The sequence below is a fragment of the Pseudophryne corroboree genome, chromosome 5 (genome assembly GCF_028390025.1).
Source record: "Pseudophryne corroboree isolate aPseCor3 chromosome 5, aPseCor3.hap2, whole genome shotgun sequence".
Classification (NCBI taxonomy): Eukaryota; Metazoa; Chordata; class Amphibia; order Anura; family Myobatrachidae; genus Pseudophryne; species Pseudophryne corroboree.
Window position 1 is genome coordinate 49441473 of NC_086448.1, and position 23496 is coordinate 49464968.

The 23496-nt window shown below is 45.9% G+C and overlaps 1 protein-coding gene across 5 annotated transcripts in view; it reads right to left on the reverse strand.

Annotated features, from left to right (window-relative positions):
- Nucleotides 1–11083: 11083 nt before the first annotated feature.
- CCN4 (cellular communication network factor 4) overlaps nt 11084–23496 on the reverse strand; it is a 108068-nt gene continuing 95655 nt past the window's right edge. For all 5 annotated transcript variants that reach the window (XM_063921251.1, XM_063921252.1, XM_063921255.1 and 2 more), the window contains exons 3-5: nt 22566–22823; nt 20497–20690; nt 11084–13816 (exon numbers count right to left, since the gene is read on the reverse strand). In XM_063921251.1, coding sequence (XP_063777321.1) covers nt 13517–13816; nt 20497–20690; nt 22566–22823 — 752 coding nt within the window. In that variant the 3' untranslated portion in view covers nt 11084–13516. The remainder of the gene's footprint in view (nt 13817–20496; nt 20691–22565; nt 22824–23496) is intronic.

Below are 23496 nucleotides of genomic sequence, written 5' to 3' on the forward strand. Positions count from 1 at the left end.
CCTGCGTCTTTGTGGTGATTTTTGTTGTTGTTAAATCATTATACAATGTAGCCTGTTGTTTTTTTACCCTCCATTTATTGAAGAAATGCAGAATATTTTATTCTATTAATTATTTAAAAAACGCAAAATTGTATTTACTAACTTGATTGATTAATAACATATAAATTGTAGTCTATGCAAATCCTGGATTTTCCTGTAAATGGTCAGAATAAAACACAGACCTTATTGTATTTCTCCATATATTACCAATGTCACTGACACACATAATTTTTTTTCCCATAGAAATCCTGTGCTAAATATGTTGCCCTAAGTTTCTATATAGTTGTGTGAAATGACTGCGTGGGCAAATGCAGTATTTCTGGAGGGCAGTGCCCACGCCCTGCTACCAGAGTGGGCATGGCCAGTATTCAAAGGGGTGCAACCTTTCTCCATTATTAACCCATTCTGCAACCCCCTTCCTGTCCACATAAAGGAGAGATCGGGTTAGTATAGTTTAATCTCCCGGTAGTCATGGATTATAGACAGAGCTAATACACATCGGATGGAGGAATGATACATACATACTACCTGGGCAGCATAAGGTTAAAGGCTGACCAATCTGGATAGCTGTGAAGTGCTATTACTTACAAGGAAAATCTAGGTTATGAAAGTGCACACTCGGAAGGCAAGAATCATTATGGTTTGTTGCCCAAAGCCTCCTCCAGACATGTATTGACAGCCAGGCTAAGGATACATTTCAGTGAGTATTCTAATCGTAACTCTATCCAGCCTCCCGCAGCCCAACCCTAACCGTTCCCTTCGGCAGACTAACCCTCCCCTCCCGCAGCCCAACCCTAACCGTTCCCTCCCGCAGCCTAACCCTAACCGTTCCCTCCTGCAGACTAACACTGACTGTCCTCTCCCGCAGCCTAACCCTAACCGTTCCCTTCCAGCAGCCTATCCCTATCCCTCCCCTCCCACAGCCTAACACCGACCGTCCCTTCCTGCAACCTAACCTAACCCCCCCCGCAGAATAACCCTAACCATTCCTTTCGACAGACTAACCCTCCTCTCCCACAGCCTAACACTGACCCTCCCCTCCCGCAGACTAACCCTAACTCTCCCCTCCCGCAGCCCAACCCTCCCCTCCTGCAGCCTAACCCTAACCCTCCCCCTAGTGCCTAACCCTAATACTCACCATTGGGTGCCTGACTACATCACCACACATACTATGCAGCGCTTTACAGGCAATATTAATCATTCCCATCAGTAACTGCCCCAGCGGAGCTTACAATTTATATTCTTGACCACATGGTTACACACATTAGGGTTCATTTTAGCCAGAAGCCAATTATACTACCTGTATGTTTCATATGCAACTCCGCACTACTAAATCTGTGCCCTTACATAAACTGTGTCTTTTTCTGTGATAAATAAATCAAACCTTAAATTCTCAATATTTCATTAAATAATCCATTATCTACATGACTTTAGGGGACACTATTGTTTGTAACATGCATCTATAATACATACAGTATGTTTGTTTCACCATTAACTATTTTTCCAACTCTTTAATCACACAAAGTTAAAACAGATGCAATACTAACCAGCCATTAAATCTAGACAATGAGGGGGTAACCTGCACTGCCGCTAACACAAAGTGGCGATGCAACGATGGAAATAATGAGAGGACGCAGAGATTTCCAATAGCACAAATGTTAAATAAAATAAACTTTATTGGAAACTGTATACATGGATGATGGAGCAATTGACTATTCATTTCAATTCATGTTCTGACCTGTGCTTTCGATTACAATGGTCACTTCAGTCACCTATTTACAGTGGAAGAAGACACTTTGGGGTGTATTCATGAAGCCGTGCAGAGAGTGGAGAAGTTGCCCATGACGACCAATCGGCATTGAAGTAACATTTATAATTTGCATACTATAAAATTATACAGAGCAGCTGATTGGTTGCCATGGGCAACATCTCCACTGGCTCATTTCTCCACTCTTTTCACTGCTTCATGAATAGACTCCTTTTGGCATCCATCAACTCAATAGGAAACTCAGTGATGTCCGTAGTTCCTACTGGCTGCTATTATCTTACACAGCCTATATGAGATGCGTGCGGTCTGGATGCCAGCGGTCATGTGACCGACGCCAACCCTACACTAGATACGTTCAGCATACCGGCGGTCTGGATGCAGGCGGTCATGTGACCAATGCCGGAATCCCGGCACCACTTGGTAGACCGGTGCTGGAACCCCGGTCGCCGGAATGCCGAAGGTGCGTATCTGGTTTAGGGTTAGGCATTATGGGGATAGGGTTAGGCACTACGGGGGTGATTAACCATAGCTGCTAACCCCCCCCCCCCACACACACACACTGATTAGCCCTAGCCGCCATCCCCCAAAGGTTAGGGTAGGGGGCAGGAGAGGGGTAAAGTACTTACCAAACCCGCCTATACAATGACAGCCTCTACCGTGTCTTCACAAGGGGTAAATATTAAATGCTATAATAATATGATCTTGTGTATGAGCCCAAAGTGTATACATAGCACTGCCTGTCTTATATTATAACTATGCATTGCTGGAACGTACGATTAGTTAAATCAGCCATTAACCCAATCATCACACTCATAGTGGGACATTCTATAATAATGGAGTTTGGCAAAAAGTCTATAAAATGACCTTAAAAGCAATCTCAACATGTTTGTGCACCTAATTCTGTGTCTTTGATTAAATTCCAAATAATAATAATACTGAAATGTAACATATTATTTAACGCATTTATACAGTACTCCATATTTATAGAATATCCCGTAGGGTGTACAATTTCTGACAATCAATATCATTTAAGACCCAAGCATTTTGGGATATTTGGGGGTACAGAACCTAACACTAGGTGGCAAACAACATAGATATTATGGGGTAGAGCTGTATCAAGACGGCTAAAGACTGGAGAAGACGCCACAGATGTCATACACTGAGACTTCAGACGCGCCAAGCAGACCCACTCAGCACGCCAGGTCCCAGAGGTGGACTGGCTGCACCGAGCATCTTTCTTGATCAAAATACACATCTAATTTGCATAAATAAAACAACAGGAAGTGACAAAACTGTTTTGCTAGATTACACTGATCAATGTGCGACATTTGTACTTGTGTGTGTGCGACTGAGGGGGTCATTCTGACCCGATCGCTCGCTGCAGTTTATCGCAGCGCAGTGATCGGGTTGGAACTGCACATGCGTCGGCACCGCAGTGCGTTGGCACATGCCAGCCGTCGTTGCCTAGCGATCGCCTCTGAGGAAGAGGTGGTTGCTGGGGGGGAGGGGGCAGGCTGTGGCGGACGCTGTGCGATGCTTTTGCATTTCTGCAGGGGGGGCGGCACTGATTGCGGGACGGACTAACCCTGTGCTGGGCATCTCCCCCCCGTACGTCTGAGTGCCTGATCGTGGCTGTGCTAAATTTAGCACAGCTACGATCAACTCAGAATGTCCCCCTGAGCCTGAATCTGTGTACAGGGTGCTCCAATGCATCGGCTGTGTCATTAACTCACACCAAGTTCATTTGTGCTTCATCTGTGACTTTGCAATTAATCCCTGTGTGGGTAACGTTGCAGCCAAGCGTCTCTAGCACACTGTGTGTGGTGTTTTGCTGCATCTGCAATTCAAATAATACACAAACTTTAAAGAAAAACACGCAACACCTGTCGGAGCATCTAGGTCCCATCGGACGCCTTGTGCCATATGGCGCATACATTGCTAGGTCACATCGGTAGTAACCAACCAGCTTCTAGCTAGAATTTATCAAATACATTGTATAAAATGATAGGTATAAGCTGATTGTTACTATGGGTCTCTCCTCTTTAGAAGGCTTGATACATCTACCCGCAGTATTTAAATTAAAACATCATTTACACACAGGCATATCACAGTTGCCTTCACTTTACAATAATTTCCAGTGGTAATTAGCATAACAGAGAATGGCATACGTGGTACAGAGGACATTCGTATTTCTCATCTCTGCCACCAGAGGGAGCACCTTTTCATTTTGAATTTTGTTTTTTTTACATTTATTGCGATTAAACTGTAAACATCAAAGCATTATATTACCCATACACTCCTTTCCTCGTGCTTGTGTTAAGTAATATTCATGAAATGGGGAACTTCTAAAAAAAAAAAAAATAATAAATTACCCGTGTCTCATTGTTCACGTTTAATCCTTTGTTTTGTTATTATGTATGAGTGCTCAAATATGCGCAGGTGGTCACACATAGCACAAGGACGCCCAGCGCCGCCCCCACAACCCGTGGTAACAATTGCAGTTGAGCAGCGTAAACTTTACAGCTTCATTGCTTCTAATTCCATTTGAAATTCAGTCCTTAGCCAGCTCCTCTTTCATTCGGTTGCTATTGGCAACAGAATCCATTGTCGTTTTCTGCACCGCAAGACTATTTGCATCTCCCGTGAAAAAATGTTCCTACCGTGAGCCAGCTGCTCCAGATGTACCCCAACTGCTCCAGACTCTGTAACCTCTAGTGCGATAGTGTCATTTACCCAAACAAAAGTCTTCTTCTTCTTCAAAAAAAATATTTTTTAATATTAATAACAAAAAGTAACATCTCGCACCTTCAGAAAAGGTATCTCGCACCTCCAAGGATTTGCACGCTCCGATCAGTTGCGAAGAATAGTAACATCCCGCACCTTCAGAAAAGGTATCTCACACCTCCAAGGATTTGCACGCTCCGATCAGTTGCGAAGAATAGTTTTAGTTGGAGCACAAAGCTCTCCATAATATGTTAACTGTGTATTTAAATGTTACGCTTAAATAAATAATAATAAGAATTTACTTACCGATAATTCTATTTCTCGGAGTCCGTAGTGGATGCTGGGGTTCCTGAAAGGACCATGGGGAATAGCGGCTCCGCAGGAGACAGGGCACAAAAAAGTAAAGCTTTACTAGGTCAGGTGGTGTGCACTGGCTCCTCCCCCCATGACCCTCCTCCAGACTCCAGTTAGGTACTGTGCCCGGACGAGCATACACAATAAGGGAGGCATTTTGAATCCCGGGTAAGACTCATACCAGCCACACCAATCACACCGTACAACTTGTGATCTAAACCCAGTTAACAGTATGACAACAGAAAGGGCCTCTTAAAGATGGCTCCTTAACAATAACCCGAATTAGTTAACAATAACTATGTACAAGTATTGCAGATAATCCGCACTTGGGATGGGCGCCCAGCATCCACTACGGACTCCGAGAAATAGAATTATCGGTAAGTAAATTCTTATTTTCTCTATCGTCCTAAGTGGATGCTGGGGTTCCTGAAAGGACCATGGGGATTATACCAAAGCTCCCAAACGGGCGGGAGAGTGCGGATGACTCTGCAGCACCGAATGAGAGAACTCCAGGTCCTCCTTTGCCAGGGTATCAAATTTGTAAAATTTTACAAACGTGTTCTCCCCCGACCACGTAGCTGCTCGGCAGAGTTGTAATGCCGAGACCCCTCGGGCAGCCGCCCAAGATGAGCCCACCTTCCTTGTGGAGTGGGCTTTTACAGTTTTAGGCTGTGGCAGGCCTGCCACAGAATGTGCAAGTTGAATTGTGTTACAAATCCAACGAGCAATCGACTGCTTAGAAGCAGGTGCGCCCAACTTGTTGGGTGCATACAATATAAACAGCGAGTCAGATTTTCTGACTCCAGCCGTCCTTGCAATGTATATTTTTAAGGCTCTGACAACGTCCAACAACTTGGAGTCCTCCAAGTCGCTAGTGGCCGCAGGCACCACAATAGGTTGGTTCAGATGAAATGCTGATACCACTTTAGGGAGAAAATGCGGACGAGTCCGCAGTTCTGCCCTATCCGAATGGAAGATTAGATAAGGACTTTTATAAGATAAAGCCGCCAATTCAGATACTCTCCTGGCAGAGGCCAGGGCTAGTAACATAGTCACTTTCAATGTGAGATATTTCAAATCCACCTTTTTCAATGGTTCAAACCAATGGGATTTGAGGAAATCTAAAACTACATTTAGATCCCACGGTGCCACCGGAGGCACCACAGGAGGCTGTATATGCAGTACTCCCTTGACAAAAGTCTGGACCTCAGGGACAGAGGCCAATTCTTTTTGGAAGAATATTGACAGGGCCGAAATTTGAACCTTAATGGATCCCAATTTGAGACCCATAGATAATCCTGATTGCAGGAAATGTAGGAAACGACCCAGTTGGAATTCCTCCGTCGGAACCCTCCGATCCTCGCACCACGCTACATATTTTCGCCAAATGCGGTGATAATGTTTCACGGTGACTTCCTTCCGTGCCTTAATCAAGGTAGGAATGACTTCTTCTGGAATGCCTTTCCCTTTTAGGATCTGGCGTTCAACCGCCATGCCGTCAAACGCAGCCGCGGTAAGTCTTGAAAAAGACAGGGACCCTGCTGTAGCAGGTCCCTTCTCAGAGGTAGAGGCCACGGTTCGTCCGTGAGCATCTCTTGAAGTTCCGGATACCAAGTCCTTCTCGGCCAATCCGGAACCACTAGTATTGTTCTTACTCTTCTTTGCCGTATGATCTTCAATACCTTTGGTATGAGCGGCAGAGGAGGAAACACATACACTGACTGGTACACCCAAGGAGTTACCAGTGCGTCCACAGCTATTGCCTGTGGATCTCTTGACCTGGCGCAATATTTGTCCAGTTTCTTGTTGAGGCGAGACGCCATCATGTCTACAATTGGTCTTTCCCAACGGTCTATTAACATGTTGAAGACTTCTGGATGTAGACCCCACTCTCCCGGATGAAGATCGTGTCTGCTGAGGAAGTCTGCTTCCCAGTTGTCCACGCCCGGGATGAACACTGCTGACAGTGCTATCACGTGATTCTCCGCCCAGCGAAGAATCTTGGCAGCTTCTGCCATTGCACTCCTGCTTCTTGTGCCGCCCTTCCTGTTTACATGGGCGACCGCCGTGATGTTGTCCGACTGAATCAACACCGGCTTTCCTTGCAGGAGAAGTTCCGCCTGGCTTAGAGCATTGTAGATTGCTCTTAGTTCCAGAATGTTTATGTGAAGAGACTTTTCCAGACTCGTCCATACTCCCTGGAAGTTTCTTCCTTGTGTGACTGCTCCCCAGCCTCTCAGGCTGGCGTCCGTGGTCACCAGGATCCAATCCTGAATGCCGAATCTGCGGCCTTCTAATAGGTGAGCCTTCTGCAACCACCACAGAAGTGACACCCTTGTCTTTGGTGACAGGGTTATTCGCAGGTGCATCTGCAGATGCGACCCTGACCATTTGTCCAACAGATCCCTTTGGAATATTCTTGCATGGAATCTGCCGAATGGAATTGCTTCGTAAGAAGCCACCATTTTTCCCAGGACTCTTGTGCATTGATGTACTGACACTTTTCCTGGTTTTAGGAGGTTCCTGACCAGATCGGATAACTCCTTGGCTTTTTCCTCTGGAAGGAAAACCTTTTTCTGAACCGTGTCCAGAATCATTCCTAGGAACAGCAGACGAGTTGTCGGGATTAAATGGGATTTTGGAATATTCAGAATCCACCCGTGTTGTCTTAGCACCTCTTGAGATAGTGCTAAAGCTGTCTCCAGCTGTTCTCTGGACCTTGCCCTTATTAGGAGATCGTCCAAGTATGGGATAACTAATACGCCTTTTCTTCGAAGAAGAATCATCATCTCGGCCATTACCTTGGTAAAGACCCGAGGCGCCGTGGACAATCCGAACGGCAGCGTCTGAAACTGATAGTGACAGTTTTGAACAATGAACCTGAGGTACCCCTGGTGTGCGGGGTAAATCGGAACGTGTAGATACGCATCCTTGATGTCCAAGGATACCATAAAGTCCCCTTCTTCCAGGTTCGCTATCACTGCTCTGAGTGACTCCATCTTGAACTTGAACTTTTTTATGTAGAGGTTCAAGGACTTCAGATTTAGAATAGGCCTTACCGAGCCATCCGGCTTCGGTACCACAAATAGAGTGGAATAATACCCCTTTCCTTGTTGTAATAGGGGTACTTTGACTATCACCTGCTGAGCGTACAGCTTGTGAATGGCTTCCAACACCCTCTCCCTTTCGGAAGAGACGGTTGGTAAGGCAGACTTCAGGAAACGATGAGGAGGATCCGTCTCTAATTCCAACCTGTACCCCTGAGATATTATCTGCAGGATCCAGGGGTCTACCTGCGAGTGAGCCCACTGCGCGCTGTAATTTTTGAGACGGCCCCCCACTGTCCCCGAGTCCGCTTGAGAGGCCCCAGCGTCATGCTGAGGTTTTTGCAGGAGCCGGGGAGGGCTTCTGTTCCTGGGAAGGAGCTGCCTGTTGGTGTCTCTTCCCTCTTCCTCTGCCTCGTGGCAGGTACGACAAGCCCTTTGCTCTCTTATTTTTGTAGGAGCGAAAAGGCTGCGGTTGAAAGGTCGGTGCCTTTCTCTGTTGGGGAGTGACTTGAGGTAAAAAAGTGGATTTCCCGGCAGTAGCCGTGGCCACCAAGTCTGATAGACCAACTCCAAATAACTCCTCCCCTTTATACGGCAAAACCTCCATGTGACGTTTTGAATCCGCATCGCCTGTCCACTGTCGTGTCCATAAGGCTCTTCTGGCTGAAATGGACATAGCACTCACCCGAGATGCCAGTGTGCAAATATCTCTCTGTGCATCACGCATATAGATAAATGCATCCTTTATTTGTTCTAACGACAGTAAAACATTGTCCCTATCTAGGGTATCAATATTTTCAATCAGGGATTCTGACCAAACTACTCCAGCACTGCACATCCAGGCAGTTGCTATAGCTGGTCGTAGTATAACACCTGCATGTGTGTATATATTCTTTTGAATAACTTCCATCTTTCTATCTGATGGATCCTTAAGTGCGGCCGTCTCAGGAGAGGGTAACGCCACTTGTTTGGATAAGCGTGTGAGCGCCTTGTCCACCTTAGGGGGTGTTTCCCAGCGCGCCCTAACCTCTGGCGGGAAAGGGTATAATGCCAATAACTTTTTTGAAATTATCAACTTTTTATCAGGAGCAACCCACGCTTCATCACACACGTCATTTAATTCTTCTGATTCAGGAAAAACTGTTTGTAGTTTTTTCACACCATACATAATACCCTGTTTTACGGTATCTGTAGTATCAGCTAAATGTAACGTCTCCTTCATTGCCAAAATCATATAACGTGTGGCCCTACTGGAAAATACGTTTGAATTTCTACCGTCGTCACTGGAATCAGTGCCCGTGTCTGGGTCTGTGTCGACCGACTGAGGCAAAGGGCGTTTTACAGCCCCTGACGGTGTTTGAGGCGCCTGGACAGGCATTAATTGATTGTCCGGCCGCCTCATGTCCTCAACTGACTGTTTAAGGGAAGATAAACCATCACGTAATTCCACAAATAAAGGCATCCATTCTGGTGTCGACCCCCTGGGGGGTGACATCTGCATATTTGGCAATTGCTCCGCCTCCACACCAATATCGTCCTCATACATGTCGACACCACGTACCGACACACACCGCAAACTCACAGGGAATGCTCTAATGAAGACAGGACCCACTAGCCCTTTTGGGGAGACAGAGGGAGAGTCTGCCAGCACACACCACAAAGCGCTATATATACAAGGGATATCCTTATATTAAGTGCTCCCTTATAGCTGCTTTAATATATATATATATATAGCCATTAATGTGCCCCCCCTCTCTGTTTTACCCTGTTTCTGTAGTGCAGTGCAGGGGAGAGACCTGGGAGCCGTTCTGACCAGCGGAGCTGTGACAGAAAATGGCGCCGTGTGCTGAGGAGATAGGCCCCGCCCCTTTTTCGGCGGGTTCTTCTCCCGCTATTTTTCCAGTCAGGCAGGGGTTAAATATCTCCATATAGCCCCTATGGGCTATATGTGAGGTATTTTTAGCCTTGTATAAGGTTTATATTTGCCTCTCAGAGCGCCCCCCCCCAGCGCTCTGCACCCTCAGTGACTGCCCAGTGAAGTGTGCTGAGAGGAAAATGGCGCACAGCTGCAGTGCTGTGCGCTACCTTATGAAGACTGAGGAGTCTTCAGCCGCCGGTTTCCGGACCTCTTCACGCTTCAGCATCTGCAAGGGGGTCGGCGGCGCGGCTCCGGGACCGGACTCCACGGCTGGGCCTGTGTTCGATCCCTCTGGAGCTAATGGTGTCCAGTAGCCAAGCAGCAAATCCACTCTGCATGCAGGTGAGTTTACTACTTTCCCCCTAAGTCCCACGTTGCAGTGATCCTGTTGCCAGCAGGACTCACTGTAAAGAAAAAAAACCTAAACTAAACTTTCTCTAAGCAGCTCTTTAGGAGAGCCACCTAGATTGCACCCTTCTCGTTCGGGCACAAAATCTAACTGGAGTCTGGAGGAGGGTCATGGGGGGAGGAGCCAGTGCACACCACCTGACCTAGTAAAGCTTTACTTTTTTGTGCCCTGTCTCCTGCGGAGCCGCTATTCCCCATGGTCCTTTCAGGAACCCCAGCATCCACTTAGGACGATAGAGAAATGTTATTAATCCTGGAGAATGGGCACAGATTGTGATAATGATATTGAATAAACTGTATTAGGTGAATTATATTTGCGCCTAACCAGTTTTGAACAATAGGGAACTTGTAATGGTGGAGCTGTAATTCCCTCCCCCTAAAAAGTTATTTATTTATTTGTGCCTGGCACGAGAGAATTTATATTATATATATTGTCTGCATTTTCTTCTGTACAGGCTCTGGGAAAATTCAAGGGGTTGTGCCAACGTTTATCTCGACATCTGAGATAATGTAGTATGCACCTCTTGTCTTCGTGATCGTCCAAAATAATGCCCCAATTAGCCTATGCCCTACAAATTGTTGAACTGCAAGAGACTTCTCACAGCTCAAAAAAAAAAACCGACGGAAGGAGGGTTCTTTGAAAACAGATTACAGTGGGGCAAAAAAGTATTTGGACAGCCACCGATTGTGCAAGTTGACCCACTTAAAAAGATGAGAGAGGTCTGTAATTTCCATCATAGGTACACTTCAACTGTGAGAGACAGAATCTGAAAAAAAAAAACAGGAAATCACATTGTATGATTTTTAAACAATTTATTTGTATATTCTTGCAGAAAATAAATATTTGGACAATCAAAAAGTTTAACTCAATACTTTGTAATATAACCCCGGTTGGCAATTACAGAGGTCAAATGTTTCCTGTAGTTCTTGACCAGGTTTGCACACACTGTAGAAGGTATTTTGGCCCACTCTTCCATGCAGATCTTCTCTAGATCTGTGATGTTTTGGGGCTGTCGCCGGGCAATACGGACTTTCAACTCCCTCCACAGATTTTCTATCGGGTTGAGGTCTGGAGACTGGCTAGACCACTCCAGGACCTTGAAATACTTCTTACGGAGCCACTCCTAGTCCTTAGTTGCCCGGGCGGTGTGTTTGGGTCATTGTCATGCTGGAAGACCCAGCCATGTTCCATCTTCAATGCTCTTACTGAGGGAAGGAGTTTTTTGCCCAAAATCTCACAATACATGGCCACATTCATCCTCTCCTTAATACGGATTAGTCGTCCTGTCCCCTTTGCAGATAAGCAGCCCCAAAGCATGATGTTTCCACCCCCATGCTTCACAATGGGTATGGTGTTCTTGGGATGTCATTCATCATTCTTCTCCCTCCAAACACGGTGAGTGGAGTTTATACCAAAAAGTTTGATTTTGCACTCATCTGACCACATTACAAATCCTCCTCTGGATCATCCAGATGGTCACTGGCAAACTTTAGATCAGCCTGGACATGTGCTGGCTTAAGCAGGGGGACCTTTCGGGCCCTGCAGGATTTCAATCCATGACAACGGAGTGTGTTACTAATGGTAACCTTTGTGACTGTGGTCCCAGCTCTCTTGAGGTCATTGACCAGGTCCCCCCGTGTAGTTCTGGGCTGATTCCTCACTGTTCTCAAGATCATTGATACCCCACGAGGTGAGATCTTGCATGGGGCCCCAGGTCAAGGGAGATTGTCAGTGATCTTGTATTTCTTCCATTTTTTAATAATTGCGCCAACAGTTGATCTCTTCTCCCCAAGCTCCTTGCCTATTGTCGAGTAGCTCATCCCAGCCTTGTGCAGCTCTACAATTTTGTCCCTGGTGTCCTTAGACAGGTCTCTGGTCTTGGCCATGGTGGAGAGGTAGCAGTCTGACTGTTTGAGGGTGTGGACAGGTGTCTTTTATACAGATAACCAGTTCAAACAGGTGCCATTAATACAGGTAACGAGTGGAGGATAGAAGAGCTTCTTAAAGAAGTGACAGGTCTGTGAGAGCCAGAAATCTTGCTGCTTGGTAGGTGTCCAAATATTTATTTTCCACAAGAATATACAAGTAAATTGTTTAAAAATCATACAATGCGATTTTCTGTGTTGTTTTTTTCAGATTCTGTCTCTCACAGTTGAAATGTACCTACAGATGTTGCCACCTTTATCTTGACCGATTCTCCGCCAAGACGGACGTTTAGTCACGCTAAGGCGATAGCTGAGTTTAATCACAGGCAGGCGCGTTGAGGCGATTCTAGATACTCAGCATGCATTACACATCTCCACCACTGGGTGGCTAATGCTCCACTAATCCAGTACTTTCGATCGTACAGTATTGTGGCGGATTGATCTACAGCTCTGGCAATTGGTCAGTGACGACTGTAATGTTAATACTGTAGGCGTAACGGGAGGCGGTGGAAAAAGATGGTGACCTACACTGTGCTTTTAAAATACATGTACAGTACATGAGCGTCTGAGTTCCCTAAGGCATAATGGGAATGGTGGGCTAGCGGGAGGCGGTGGAAAATACCGTGCTTTACAAATGCGAGCGTCTGAGTCCCCTAAGGCATATGATGGAAATTACAGACCTCTCTCATCTTTTTAAGTGGGTCAACTTGCACTATCGGTGGCTGTCCAAATACTTTTTTGCCCAACTGTATGTGCAAGAGAAGAGAAGCAATGGCACCTGTACTGAACGATGAAATCTGCAGGCAAACTTATTAACACCATCATAGAAACTTGTTAAAGTCCTATAACATGGAAAATTTTATACTTTTGTGCCTTAATGTATAACTTAGGCGGACAGTGGAAATACTGTTAAAAAAGGATTAGAGTGCCTTTAAAATGTGACACTGGCGCTGGAAATTAGGGTCAGTTGGCAACTATGACACGGGTACTTACTCTTCAAATAAAGAAATGAAGAGGCATCTGACGGAAAACACTGACAAAAAGTGGCATAGTGTGATTACATATAGGCTTCAAAAGATATAAAAGTAAAAAGAGGCATATTGTACAATTTTTACATTCTAATATCCTCATAGACAACAAGTGCTGTAATTCCTGTAAATATAGAAAATAATGGTAATAATTTAGGATTATGAAGTCAAATCTGGCCCTGAGACTCGTTATTACGGCACTTTTTACGGTATAGCACCAAATGTAATAATGGCATTTATATCACCCCCCTCCCACCCTGTATTCTCTCTTTACATGCCCATGCTGATCCTTTATCCTGATTGGTCAGTTCATGACTTCGGTATAATCGTGATAGCTTTCCAGATCGGCAAAAATGTCATTGGGCTTTTTGCAGTTCAGGTTACAAAAGCAAGCGTTGATCCACATGACGTTCCAGGAGACCCCGCTACCGTCAGGGCAGTCGAACTGGACTTCGATGGTCTTTGACTTGTAAGGGGTGCAGCACCTGTCATCAGTGCACACCCCGCAGTACTTGGGCCTGTAGGCTTTCTTACTCACACAGCCAGATATTGTAAGATTCTTTGGTTCATTTTCCCGGTAAACCGCCAGACATTTTTTGCCAGGCTATAAAGAAAAAATATATATTTATTATTATTAATAATAATAATATAAAAATAATAATCATAATATAAAAAGAAGTAATTTCAAAAATATTTGAGAAAATAAAAAAGTTCAACCACATTTATTCTTATGCTGCTCTGCAATTATTTGTTTCATCTCTTACATCTTAAACTCTATTTTAGGTCTATACCTATCACTTAGTGTCGCTTAGTTTTAAATATTCTCGCCAAAGGACACAGAATAACTGTATGAAGCATTGAGAGTAGTAATGTCCGTTCGATGGCTAGGACTGTCAGTCATAATGATTGACAGGAGGCTAAGCAGCACTTGACAATGGGGGTCATTCCGAGTTGATCGTAGCTGTGCTAAATTTAGCACAGCTACGATTATTCACACTGATATGCGGGGAGACGCACAGCACAGGGCTAGCCTGCCCCGCATGTCAGTGCCGCCCCCCCCCCCCCCCCCCCCCCCAGTGCAGAAGTGCAAAGGCATCGCACAGCGGCGATGCCTTTGCACTTCAAGAGTAGCTCCCGACCAGCGCAGCTTTAGCGTGCTGGCCGGGAGCTACTCCTCGCTCCCCGGCCCGCAGCGGCTGCATGTGACATCACGCAGCCACTGCGGCCCGCCCCCTGTTTGGTCCGGCCACGCCTGCGTTGGTCGGACCGTGCCTACGTTGCCGTTTCGTCCCCTCCCGCCCAGCGACCGCCTCTGCCTGTCAATCAGGCAGAGGCTATCGCAGCCCTTCCACGGCCTTCGGCCGTCTGGCATGCGCAGTAAAGACCCGGTCGCTTGGCTGCGATAAACAGCAGCGAGCGAATGGGTCAGTATGACCCCCAATATACAGAAGCTCAGAATGACAACCAAAGTTTTATGTAAGTAAATATCACAGTCGGGTTGCAGCGATTTCAAGAGAACACCGTTAGACAATGTCTATTTAAAAACCCAGCTCTAGTTATTATTGTATGGTAATAAGGTAAACGGTCTTTAGGTCGACACAGCTTCGGTCGACAGTCATTAGATCGACCACTGAAAGTCGACATGCATTCGGTCTACATGGTCAATATGTCGACGTAGTCATTAGGTCGACATGTACTAGGTCGACAGGTCAAAAGGTCGACATCAGTTTTTCACATTTATTTTTAATTTTGTAAAAAAAATTCATACTTCACGATCTACATGGACTATGATTGGAACGGTAACCTGTGCTGAGCAAAGCGGTAGCGGAGCGAGGCACCTTGCCCGAAGCATGGCGAGTGAAGCGAGCCATGCAAGGGGACACAGTGCACTAATTGGGGTTCCCCTTCACTTTACGAAGAAAACGACACCCAAAAAAGAAAAAGAAAAACATGTCGACCTTTTGACCTGTCGACCTAGAGATGTCGACCTAATGACCATGTCAACCTACTGTCCCTGTTGACCTAATGCATGTCGACCTTCCATGGTCAACCTAATGACTGTCGACCTAAGTTGTGTCTACCCAACGACCCATACCCGGGGGTGGTCTTCAGTATGCCGGCTCTTGGGATCCCGGCGCACAGTATACCGGCGCTTATTCTCCCTCGTGGGGTCCACGACCCCCCTGGAGGGAGATACGCGCGGCACCGTGCCCGCAGCGTGGCAAGCGCAGCGAGCCCGCAAGGGGCTCATTTGCGCTCGCCACACTGTCGGTATGCCGGCGGTCGGGCTCCCGGCGCCGGTAAGCTGGTCGCCGGGAGCCCGACCGCCGGCATACCATACTACACCCATACCCGGTAATAATGCTGGACAACTCATGTAATGCAATGATGGTTACCTATGAGACTGTACAGTGGGCTGAGGCAAATCACCTGTTACAAAAACTATTACATGCGCATATTTTATGGAAAAGTAAGTGCCACAGATACTACATACAATTCACCAAGAAAAAGTTCCAGGGAGACAACGGGTCCAGACAAAACTTGATTAAGCAAACGAGAATTTAAAGCTGGTCTATTGTATACATAGAGTATGGGAGGTGGCCATTTGGTGGGCTGGAAATTAAGCCCATCAATTCAGAAGGACGGCTGCCTCAGGCCTTATAAATAATGTTCCTCCATGTTGGCACTAGTTGAGTCCATTCATCTTGAGCATTGAATACGTAATAAGCTCCCGACATTTTGTAAAGTTAAATCAGTACAATACAAGGACCGAGCATGATGCACCACAACTACACCCCAAACTGCCCGAACTACAGTACACCCAGACATTCCCACCAATGCCCACATCCTCACAAAGCCCAATGGCAAACACAGAATTTCTAGAGGGGGGTTTCCAAATGCAGTCCACAATCTCCCCTCTGCAGAACATTGGAGCAAGTGCAGGAGTCTGTGGTAGCAGTAGAAGAACCTAGTAACGACCCTGGACATTAATGTAAGCATTGGTCTTTTTATACACTGGATACTGTATGGAATACAGCATTAATATCTAACACTATAGATGGTCTCTAGTATAAGCTGTATCAAACATTTAAATAATATAAATACTGTAAGTGGTCAGAAAAAGGTTAAACATACCATAATAAATAAATAAATACACAATATTATAGAACAAGTACTGCACTTTCTAAGCACACATTCTCCCACCTCAAGGTAAGGCTCCCGTCTCTTCTTCCTGCTAGCTACTCTCTGGTCCAGTGCACAGCTGGGCATGTGCAGCACCTCTGCTCTGTCCCTTAAACTGCAAGTTTTGGCAACAGCTCAAATAAATATACCATTGCTGCTGTTGTCATAATTTGAGTCACTTGCCAAGAGGAGGGGTGTTTCCAGGCAACTTTAACCCCCCCCCCCTTCCCCCCCTGCATTTGCCTATGAAGCCACACCCTTTTTGGGGTTCAATAATTAAAATGATGCTGCCAAACTGGGACAACTGAGATGTACAATTCAGTCCTCATTGGAGGTCACTGTCATTTATGAAGGGAAAAACAGACACTGTGCCGGGCAAAATCAGCTCTGTACCCACTGCACAAATGCACCTAGATTTCTTAAGAAGGACATAGTTTTCTGGGACAAAAAAAAGTCTCTTCCCTCCAAGATCCTTAGCTAAATAGCATTAAGGCCCATATAGATGGGCCGATGTGGAAGAGATGTGTGCTGAGCGAACCGCTCAGCACACATCTCTCCCGCCGCTCAGCACAGCGCAATCTGTGCTGAGCGTGCGGGGGGAGACGGGGGGGGGGGCGCTCATTTCACCCAGCGGGTGAAAATGGCCAATCTAGCACCAGCGATAGCGATGTGCGGGGCTGCGCATCGCTGTCGCTGTAGGGGGCACACACGGAGCGATAATGCTTAAATTCTAAGCAATCTAGTCAGATTTCTTAGAATATCACTCCGTGAGTACCCCCCTTTAAGGTCTACCCAATACCCAGGGACAATAAGGGGTCAGAGAAATTAACAATATCCGGACCGGGCCCACAGTGGGCCACCATAACTTGGGTTCATTAAAGGCTTTAAAAAAATAATTAGGAAATTATTTTCATTCTATTAATATATGTTTGTTAGTATTTATGTTGTCCTCAAAAGCATAAGCTCTTTTTAAGTGAAGCTTGTAATAATGGATTCATTTTCTTATAGGCTATGGTGGTCATTCCGAGTTGATCGCAGCAGCAATTTTGTTAGCAGTCGGGCAAAACCATGTGCACTGCAGGTGGGGCAGATATAACATGTGCAGAGAGAGTTAGATTTGGGTGGGGTGTGTTCAAACTGGAATCTAGATTGCAGTGTAAGAATAAAGCAGCCATTATTTACCCTGCACAGAAACAAAATAACCCACCCAAATCTAACTGTTACATCTGCCCCCCTCCCCACCCCCCTGCAGTGCACATGGGCCCTCATTCCGAGTTGATCGGTCGGTATTTTTCATCGCATCGCAATGAAAATCCGCTTAGTACGCATGCGCAATATTCGCACTGCGACTGCGCCAAGTAATTTAACAATGAAGATAGTATTTTTACTCACGGCTTTTTCATCGCTCCGGCGATCGTAATGTGATTGACAGGAAATGGGTGTTACTGGGCGGAAACACGGCGTTTTATGGGCGTGTGGTTGAAAACGCTACCGTTTCCGGAAAAAACGCAGGAGTGGCTGGAGAAACGGAGGAGTGTCTGGGCGAACGCTGGGTGTGTTTGTGACGTCAAACCAGGAACGACAAGCACTGAACTGATCGCACAGGCAGAGTAAGTCTGAAGCTACTCTGAAACTGCTAAGTAGTTTGTAATCGCAATATTGCGAATACATCGGTCGCAATTTTAAGAAGCTAAGATACACTCCCAGTAGGCGTAGGCTTAGCGTGTGTAACTCTGCTAAATTCGCCTTGCGACCGATCAACTCGGAATGAGGGCCATGGTTTTGCCCAATTGATAACAAACTTGCTGCTGCGATCAACTCAGAATTACCCCCTATGTATCACAGTAATGCTACTGGTTCCCAATGAAATAAAAGGTTGGGGCAGTAATCTTGTTCCCTTGATATAATAAACAACGGGGGGATCTGTAGAGAACTGATGGAAAGGAAACCCCTGGGGGTGAGATGTATCAAGCCTTGGAGAGAGATAAAATGGAGAGAGATAAAGTACCAACCAATCAGCTTCAAGCACAGCCTGTAAAATGACAGAAGTTGCTTGGTTGGTAGTTTGGGGGATATTTATTAATGTCTGGAGCGAGATAAAGTAGAGACAGATAAAGTACCAACAAAACAGTTCCTAACTGTCATTTTGCAGGCTGTACTTGAAGTTGATTGGTTGGTACTTTATCTCTCTCTCAGTGTCAGTGTAGTATCAGATTAGATTTTTTATTTTTTTATATAGGAGGGGCTTTGATGTTTTGTACAAGGCAATAGAGTGATCCTTCCTCTTTTCTTCTGTTCTCCAACAGCCCCTCCCTCACCACCACACCCTCTCCTTATGGGGCAGATGTATTAAGCCTGGAGACAGTGGCGGAACTACCGGCTCAAACTGACTCATTACATGCCGCTGTGTGCTGCGGGCCACCGCCGCCCGCCGAGGAGAGGAGCAGCAGGGACGCAGCGGCCACGGGGGGTAAGGAGGAGGAGGGAGGTGGAGGAGGGAGCCGCAGCAGCGCAGTGTAATTGGTGGAGGCGCTGCTGCAGCTGTCCCTCTCCTTCCACATAGGCTGTCCTCCACCGCTGTGAATGCTGGGATGCGCTTCCCTCATCACAGCGGCGGCGGGCAGCCTATGTGGAAGGAGGGACAGCTGCAGCAGTGCCTCCACCAATTACATTGTGCTGCTGCGGCTCCCTCCTCCACCTTCCTCCTCCTTCTTCTCCACTGCCCGGCATCTGCCAGAAGAAGCTGCACCGAGGAACCTGACTGCCAGCAGAGAAAGTAAGTATGATCTATTGATTCTTTCTGTCTATCTATCTATCTATCTATCTATCTATCTATCTATCTATCTATCTTATATCTATCTATCTGTTCTGTCTGTCTGCCTTAATGTGTAAAAAGGGGGACTGTCTGCCGTAATGTGTAAAAAAAGGGGACGCTGTCTGCCGTAATGTGTAAAAGGTGGACTCTGTCTGCTGTAATGTGTAAAAAGGGGACGCTGTCTGCTGTAATGTCTAAAAAGGGGAATCTGTCCGCCGTAATGTGTAAAAGGGGCTCTACCAGAGACAGTAAGTATGATCTATTCATTCTTTCTTTCTTTCTGTCTATCTATCTATCTATCTATCTGTTCTGTCTGCCTTAATGTGTAAAAAGGGGGACTGTCTGCCGTAATGTGTAAATAAAGGGGACGCTGTCTGCCGTAATTTGTAAAAAGGGGGACATTGTCTGCCGTAATGTGGAAAAGGTGGACTCTGTCTGCCGTAATGTGTAAAAAGGGGGACGCTATCTGCCGTAATGTGTAAAAAGGGGACGCTATCTGCCGTAATGTGTAAAAAGGGGACTCTGTCTGCCGTAATGCGTAAAAAGGGGAATCTGTCCGCCGTAATGTGTAAAAGGGGCTCTACCTGGTGTAGTGGTGCTATCGTGAGGCGTAATTTGAATAATGAAGAATACTGTGCACCGTTATATGAATCGGTATTATTTTGTGGCCACACCCCTTCCCCATGAAGACACGCCCCTATAATTTTTTGCGCGCGCCTACGCCATGCACTGCCACTGTTTTACATAGGGGGGGGGGGCTCCGATGCTGTTTCTTGCACACAACGCTAAAATGTTTAGTTACGGCACTGTTGCTAGGTATCCATTTCCCTGGCCCTGACCAGGTCCCCCTCACCAGATCCTCTCCAGGGGTGAGGGGGTGGCATTGGACGGGATGAGAGGGGTTCGGGGGGCCCAAAGCATTTTGTCGCACCTTGGCCCACCGCTCGCTAGTTCCGCCACTGCCTGGAGATGTGATAAAGTGGAAAATGATAACGCACCAGCCAATCAGCTCCTAACTGTCAAGTTATTGTCTGGGTTTGAAAAATGACAGGAGCTGATTGGCTGGTACATTGTGTTTTGTATTTGTCTACTTTATTTAGGCAGGAAAGAACGCCAGCGGAGGCACCATCTTGGGTGCCCCAAGAGCAGCAGTAAGGTGTGCATCTGCGCGTCCAGTGCATGTTGTAGATGAGCCCCCTCCTATTTAGGTGATTTCACAGGTAAGTATATATTACGTGGTGTTTCCCAAATAAATGTTTAAAAAATTATATTTTCCAAATTCCTACCCGAATGTGCTTTGTTATATCCACCTCACAGGGTCTCGTGTTGCACAGGCGACTTTCCTTGAGGAGCTTGCACTTCTTGTTGTCATTGGATATCCGTGTAGATATTCCCATGCCGCAGGTCTTAGAACAGGGGCTCCAGGGAGTGGTCTGAATGATGCAGTTATTGTGCCAGGACTCACTCTCACCGCCGTACGCTGAAACATTTCCCAAGACAACAAGAGTCAGACCAATAGCCCTGCACCTTAGATAACATAGTGTGTGTGTGTGTGTGTGTGTGTGTGTGTGTGTGTGTGTGTGTGTGTGTGTGTGTACAGCCAGGCACAGCCCTGACAAAGGCATCACAATCCACTCTGTAGCCATGTACAGGTGAATCTGAAAAAGGAGTGCACTGCTGCGCTTACTCCGGTCTTCTTGTTCTCCAGGGAGGCTTCATGCCCTATCCCAAGATGGCTATCAAGATCTCTACTGAGCATGTGCACTGGCCATCTTAATGTCTTCCACTTAGATCTAGAGTGTTCTTGCACTACAACTCAGTGCCTACATACACTCACCAGCTGGTGAGCTGTATGACAACCCCACTCCATTGAAACTCTGCTCCATCGCCAGAGTACATGCAACAGTGAGTACGGCTGTACGTGCTATCTTTCATTAAACAAACACCACTGAGCTGTTCATAGTTTGAATCATAGGCAGGTGTGTGCCTATATAACGCTGCAATATCAACACCTGCACACACATCATTCCCAACAAATGTAACAAACTATTTGCGTATGTGAAAGTAATCCAACAAATAGCGACTTTCAAAATATGACTCATAGCGGTTACTTGAGGACCAGAGATGATAGACTACTACATATCACTCAGGCATTGTGTATTCCCTTTGCTCTGGAATATATCACCACTTTGTCTGTTTATTTAATAAAATGACATATACAGTACAAGAACTACATTATCATTAAACGGCTGTGATGTACCATTATGGAAAACACATAACAAAGCAATAAAACAAGTGAACTTGCTTACTGAGAACTTTCAGGTCTTGTGCCTGGTACCCTTAAAGTGAACCCCTGACTTAGGGGCATATTAATCACCATAATGCAGCCAGGACTGGTGATCGGTGATCCGGTGAGGGCAATTGGTCATCTGACCCTGTGAGTACACTGTACTGCACCGGGGGTCAAAGGAGGAAAACAGGATCAGATGACCGGCTGCACTCACCGGATTACCGATTACCAGTACCTGGATGCTGGTACAGTTGGTGTTACATTTATTCGAAAACTTTTTATTTTTTACACACTGATCAGACTGTGGTCTATCAGACACACATGGCTGATCACAGGGGCCAGATCGGAGCTCTGCCTTGGCCCTGCCATCAGGCAGGGGAAGGCTGAGTTAGAGTAGATAAACCAGAGGGAAACCTGGATAAAGCTATCTGAAGATGACATTAATATCACAGTGTTCCCCCCGGTATTTTGTTATAATGCAATTTTTAGTCAATTTGAGCAGATCGCATTTCCCATTACAAGTATGGAAAATGCGATCTGATTATTAAAAGATTGCGAATTTAAGGGCTTGGAACAGAATTTTGTGAATTTGTGAAAATGGCCATTAGTACATTCAGATGATGCTAGAAAAATGTGTAAGAAATAATAGTAATAAATTAGTAAAAACAATTTTGCTAAATATGCTCATCAGTGCCTCCGGTGCTACATAGGATCCTTTCGCCATATTAAAAAGAGAGCAAACTCACCAACTGGGTAATTGATGATTTCATGAAGGGGGACATTTACTAAGCAGTGATAAGAGTGGAGAAGTGAGCCAGTGGAGAAGTTGCCCATGGCAACCAATCAGCACTGAAGTAACATCTATAATTTGCATACTATCAAATGATACAGAGCTGCTGATTGGTTGATGGGGCAACTTCTCCACTGGCTCACTTCTCCGCTCTTATCACTGCTTAGTAAATGTCCCCCGAAGTGTAATAACAACATGTGATATCACGCTAGGCTTAGGAGGGGATATATGGACATTCTGGGCTTCATACGATGACATCGCTAACAGCAACCCACCTGGCGAAGCGATGTGGCGTGGAGACGCTTTCCGAAATCTCTTTGATTCATCACATATCCACTGCTCGCAGCATTTTCCTGGGACTTTAACACGCTTGGGGCTCTGACACCAAACCAGCGGTGGCCGGGAGTTTCTGCAGAGCGGGATGCAGCCTATGTCCCCATTCAGGCAGGTGCAGTTGTACTTGCAGTTTGGCTGGAAACTCTGCCCATTGATGTAGCGCACACCATTGAGAAGGCAGCCCACTCCGGTCATTGCTGGAACAGGGAAGAAACAGTGTCATGTATTTGTGCGACGGTGCCTTCCTGATGTCACACGGTATCATTTGCATTTTGCGTTTAAATATTCACAAATGACCTTTAATGAAAACATGCCCTTGATTTGGTTGCTATGATTTAGTTCCAGATTACTAAATGCGGGGTTAGTAAATGGGCTGAACGGTGGGTTATTTATTAACATTACATTCAATCAGATTGGCACCAGTGAGCAATGGTAATAAACGACATTCAGTGAACAAGAAGTAAGTTTTGCTCTTCGGAACAGTGGATATATTAATATTCAATATTTTCAACAGTTGATTAAATGTTGCATGCATGATATTTTTCTGAAATACATAATCAATTTCTTTATCCTCTGCTCCATTTAAATTCATCTGTATAATGATAAGTTTCTTGCAGCAATAGCTCAGCTACCGCACAATTGCCCTCATTCCGAGTTGACCGCTAGCTGCTTTCGTTCGCAGCGCAGTGATTAGGTAAAAAAGCGGCACTTCTGCGCATGCTTATGGGGCGCAGTCCACACGCGCAACATACTTTCACAAAAGCCGATGCAGTTTCGCACAAGGTCTAGCGACGCTTTTCAGTCGCACTGCTGACCGCAGAGTGATTGACAGGAAGTGGGTGTTTCTGGGTGGTAACTGACTGTTTTCGG